Below are 4921 nucleotides of genomic sequence, written 5' to 3'. Positions count from 1 at the left end.
TTTCTCATGGTGTTAATTAAAATCTGCTTTGGTTCCAGATAAAACTGAAACACTTTCTCCAGAAATGAGTATATATATATATATATGTGTGTGTGTGTGTGTGTGTGTGTGTGTGTGTGTGTGTGTGTGTGTGTGTGTGTGTGTGTGTGTGTGTGTGTGTGTGTGTGTGTGTGTGTGTGTGTGTGTGTGTGTGTGTGTGTATAAGTTTTGCAGGAGGGAGGATGGTTTTGACGTCAGCTGTTTATTCCAGCCCTTAAGCATGGCCTAATTAATATCTGATCATTCCTATTATTCTGAAGCGCTCATGCTCAATGATCTGGTAACCCGTGAGTGCGTGCTGTAGGCTGCAGTACCGAGATTCACCACTAGCTGTCATTACACACACATCAAAACAACAGAAGGCTTTAGAGGAGATGTGGAAGAAACTACAGGAGCAGTTGGAGGAGGACACACACCTAAATAACCAACACAACATCTGAATATAATTACAGGATAAATAATATAGTCCATCATTCCTTATATATGTGTTTGAGACCCACAAAGGTAAAGGTCAGTATGAGACTTCTAAATCCTGAATATATGGTGGTGTTGTGTTAGGATTGTGCAGTATTAGATTAAACAGTTTAGAGAAACACCTGTAAAGTTCTTATCAGTGCATGTTACTAATTCAAAATCAAGTTTCAATATATTCCTGGAGAGAAACCTGATGAAGTGTGCTCAATATTCTGATGATTATTGACAGAAGAGAATCAGTAGTTTGATCTCTATTATTGGCTGCTCCAGTGCAGCATCAGACTGATGATGATGATGATGATGATGTGTGGAAATATAAAAGCATCCACATATTGTCTAAAGCCTTTTTATTAAGCTGATCAAAAATACAATAATCAGACAGACTAAACAGAAGAAACTCCAATAGAAGAGGATGAAATTCTCAGTTTAAAAGAGCAAATGCAGAATTACACTAATACAACATCACAACAGCACAGTAACAGCTCATCAGCAGGGCCAGACGCAGTCCGCAGACGGTTTCTGCAGATTTCTGCTGAATGATTTTGGGAGAATCAAAACTAAAACCTTCATATATGAGTTAAAAAATCATCTCGTTTAACTTTAATGTTTAAAATGCAAATCTGATTAGATCCACTTTATCTGGTGAATAAAGCAAGTCTCTCTTATAATATCTCTACTGAAAGACAGAGAATATGACTGTACAAACTGCATTTGACTTACAAATTATTATAATATTACTGAAATTAATGTAAAAAGGGAATAAATATAGATTCACACACATTTACTCTAGTAAATGAACAGAATTAATGATGGGGTGAAAATCTGCGAGTGCAGATTCCCTGTGGGTCTACTAATGTTACATATTATTACTGCTTAAACTAATATCAGACAGCAGTTATTAATATTCATATATGTGTGTGTGTGTGTGTGTGTGTGTGCATTCACTAATACACCTAGAATCCCAGCTGTGTCTGTTTCCATTCATTAAAGTGAGAAACTGAACACTGTTATCATCATCCACAACAAAAGAATGATCCATTACAAATACTGCAGGAGAAGAGATTTTGAAGAATGTTGAGGTTAGGGTTAGTAGATGAGCGGCTGCTGGTTTACAGCGTTCAACAGAAGATCTTCAGTTGTGTTGAGCAGGAGACAGAGAGAAATGAGGGGCTGTTGATCTGGGGGATCCAGCACTGCTGTATTCAGACGACAGCTGCTGCTCATAACAGTTATTATTATAATAATCAGCATTACTGACACACACGAGACGTGACTGAGGACATACATGAAGAATGATCCAATTCACTGATGATTAAACACACACACACACACACACACTGAAGCTCATGATGACCGTATATCACAGAAAACTATAAATGTTACCAACTATAAAGGTGGAGGAGTGTGTGTGTGTGTGTGTGTGTGTGTGTGTGTGTGTGTGTGTGTGTGTGTGTGTGTGTGATGCTGATCAGAGTGCAAGCAGAGTGATGTGTGTGTGTGTGCGTGTGTGTGTGTGTGTGTGTGTGTGTGTGTGTGGACTGTGATCCTGAAGCAGATCTGAGATCAGTTTAGCGCGGTGGTGGCGGCGGGTGGAGCTGCTGCATCTGCAGAGAGTCGTACGTGTCCTTGGTGACCGAGCTCAGACCCTGAAACACACACACACACACACACACACACACACAAACACACAAGCATGAGAAAACACACACACAGACAAGAAAAATATTACACATAAGAAAATACACGTACGTGCACACACACACACACACACCCACACACACACACACACGGCTGATGTTCAGTGTTGTTAAACTGATCTGACCTGATAGAGCTGATCCTGCCGCCGGCGCTGATGGACAACAGAGAAACACACGGTCAGTGTTTATACACACACTACTGTACAACACACACACACACACACACACACATCATCATCAGATCACACACACACACTCTTCATTACACTCACGTCTCCCTTGTTCTCCAGCTCACGGTACGTGTCGTCCCCCTTCCTAGTCAGAGGCTGAAACACACACACACACACACACACACACACACACACACGCACACACACACACACACACACACACACACACGTCACATTTTTTTCCAGGGCACATGTAGGAAAATGATTTCAATGTAGTGAGCTGATGTGTGTTGTGTAGTAGTAGTTGTGTAGCTGTTGTGTAGTAGTTGTTGTGTGTGTGTTGATCAGACAGTGAGGGTCTCGGAGAGCGTCAGCTACTGTTATCTGACCTCAGATCAGCTAATCGGGTATTTTCTGCGCATCTCTGGAAACTCTGTCAGGTGTGTGTGTGTGTGTATGTGTGTGTGTATGTGTGTGTGTGTGTGCGCATGTGTATGTGTGTGTGTGTGTGTGTGTGTGTATGTGCATGTGTATGTATGCATGTGTGTGTATGTGTATGTGCATTTGTGTGTGTGTGTGTGTGTTTTCAGTGAGCTTCATTACTCAAACACTGATAATACACTTCCTTCCTGCTGCGCTTACCGTGTACGTCTCATCCACCCGCCTGCGGCCCTGATACACACACACACACACACACACACACAGAGAGAGAGAGAGAGAAAAGAGTTCAGAGCCTGTGTGTGTGTGTGTGTGTGTGTGTGTGTGTGTGTGTGTGTGTGTGTGTGTGTGTGTGTGTGTGTGTGTGTGTGTAACAGTAATAACACAATGATAATAATGCAGCTGGTGTCCACATGAACAGATCCTCTAGTCATAGTGAACACTGCAGTGTGTCTGAACTGTACTATAGTAAAGTGTATTTTACTCTATATATTCTGTACATTATCAACTGTAGTAAATACTGTAGTACACTCTAGTCTTTACTACAGTAAACTGTGCTGTATTGTAGTATAATATACCCTAGAGCTGGAGAAAACTACAGTATGGCTTCAGCTGTTTATATTACTGTAGTTGTTGTGTTACCATAGCGACTGTAGAATCACAACAACAGATTACTTTAGTACTGTACTACAGCACGGCTCAAGAACACTCGAGTGTTTACTGTAATTTACTGTAGTATTTTCTGTGATGGTATAGAGTGTATAGACTGACCCCAGATCTGCCCTCCTCGGAGCCGCGCTGGGTTCTGTTGGCTGTGGCATACTCAGACTTCCCCTGTTTATCAATGGCCTGAAAACAGCAAACACAGCGTTAACATCAACACACACACAGAGAGAGAGAGAGAGAGAGAGAGAGAGAGAGAGAGAGAGAGAGAGAGAGAGAGAGAGAACATTCTTACCTGATAATGAGACTCCTCCACCGGCCTCTGCTTGATGAACTGAACACACACACACACACACACACACAACATTAATGAACAGATCATCAGCTTCTTGTGTATGTGTGACAGAGGTTATCTGGCTGAAGCACACACTGCACACTACAGTGTTCACTACAGAGTGAGTGAGGGCTCTCTGATGGTTCTTTTGATTTGATCAGTGGCTTTATAACGTGTGTTTTATTGTGTAATCTTTTAGTGTGTGTAAATCTCTCTGCATGACTGTGACTGTGTCATAACTGTGCAGTGTGTAATATTCTCCTGCAGGAGATCCTCCATGTCAGGCCTGTGGAGTCAGTGTTGAGCTGTTTAGAATGAAGAGTAGAGCTCTGCAGTCCTGACAGACATCACATCATCATGGTGAGAGATGTTCCATCTGAGGGATTTCCAGAGGAGTTTTCACGGTCACACTCTGTTTGTTGGATTACGTTACACTGCATCTACATGCCAACTAATCCTCAGAGCAGAAGTACTGTTGGGTTAGGGTTAGTGTACATTGACATGTTTCTGACAGTCAGTTAAGTGTCTGTTGAAGGAGCAGATATTAAGCAGGCAGTCTACTAATGCTCTAAATCAAGAGTTCCCATATTTACATGTCAGCATGAAGGAGAATCTTCATCCATCATGTTTGATAGGCAGTTCTGATATTAAATGAAGATCAACAGCTGTTCCTCAGAGGAGTTCACTGATGAACTGACACACACCAGCGGCGTTAACACACTTACAGCTATAGAGGATTATTCCAGGATGAAATATGAAATGATTATAATGTGTGAGCTGAGATCAGAGACGCTCTTTACAGATCAATCATTCATTAAATCAGTGTTCTACTGTTTCACTCAGTCATTTACTAATTAAACATGATTATTTATACACTCAAAGAGATAGAAGCTACTCATTTAAATCAGCTCAAACAACACAATTCCTCAGATTTCATCGGGACTTTTTCTGTGTTCAATCCACATAAATCAAGTGTTAAGTTAACTTAATTCATTTGTGTTGGGACACCATGAATGAATTGTGTGTGTTCCTGCATTCTCCACAGTGTATGCTGCTGTTTTTTTTTGGGGGGGGGGGGGGGGGGGGGGGTGCAAATACAAACACTG

At 41.5% G+C, this 4921-nt stretch overlaps 1 protein-coding gene across 1 annotated transcript in view; it reads right to left on the bottom strand.

The window, feature by feature from the left end:
* Positions 1–845: 845 nt before the first annotated feature.
* The window catches only part of cd247 (CD247 molecule), an 18675-nt gene continuing 14599 nt past the window's right edge, over positions 846–4921 (bottom strand). Inside the window, exons 3-8 of the mRNA XM_056464303.1 lie at positions 3777–3815; positions 3590–3667; positions 3023–3052; positions 2483–2536; positions 2336–2362; positions 846–2159 (exon numbers count right to left, since the gene is read on the bottom strand). Of these exons, the coding sequence (XP_056320278.1) occupies positions 2082–2159; positions 2336–2362; positions 2483–2536; positions 3023–3052; positions 3590–3667; positions 3777–3815 (306 nt within the window). The 3' untranslated portion in view covers positions 846–2081. The remainder of the gene's footprint in view (positions 2160–2335; positions 2363–2482; positions 2537–3022; positions 3053–3589; positions 3668–3776; positions 3816–4921) is intronic.

This window comes from Danio aesculapii, chromosome 1, assembly GCF_903798145.1.
Source record: "Danio aesculapii chromosome 1, fDanAes4.1, whole genome shotgun sequence".
Taxonomy (NCBI): domain Eukaryota; kingdom Metazoa; phylum Chordata; class Actinopteri; order Cypriniformes; family Danionidae; genus Danio; species Danio aesculapii.
The sequence above is the reverse complement of the archived record's forward strand: the minus strand, read 5'-3'. Positions and strand labels throughout refer to the sequence as shown.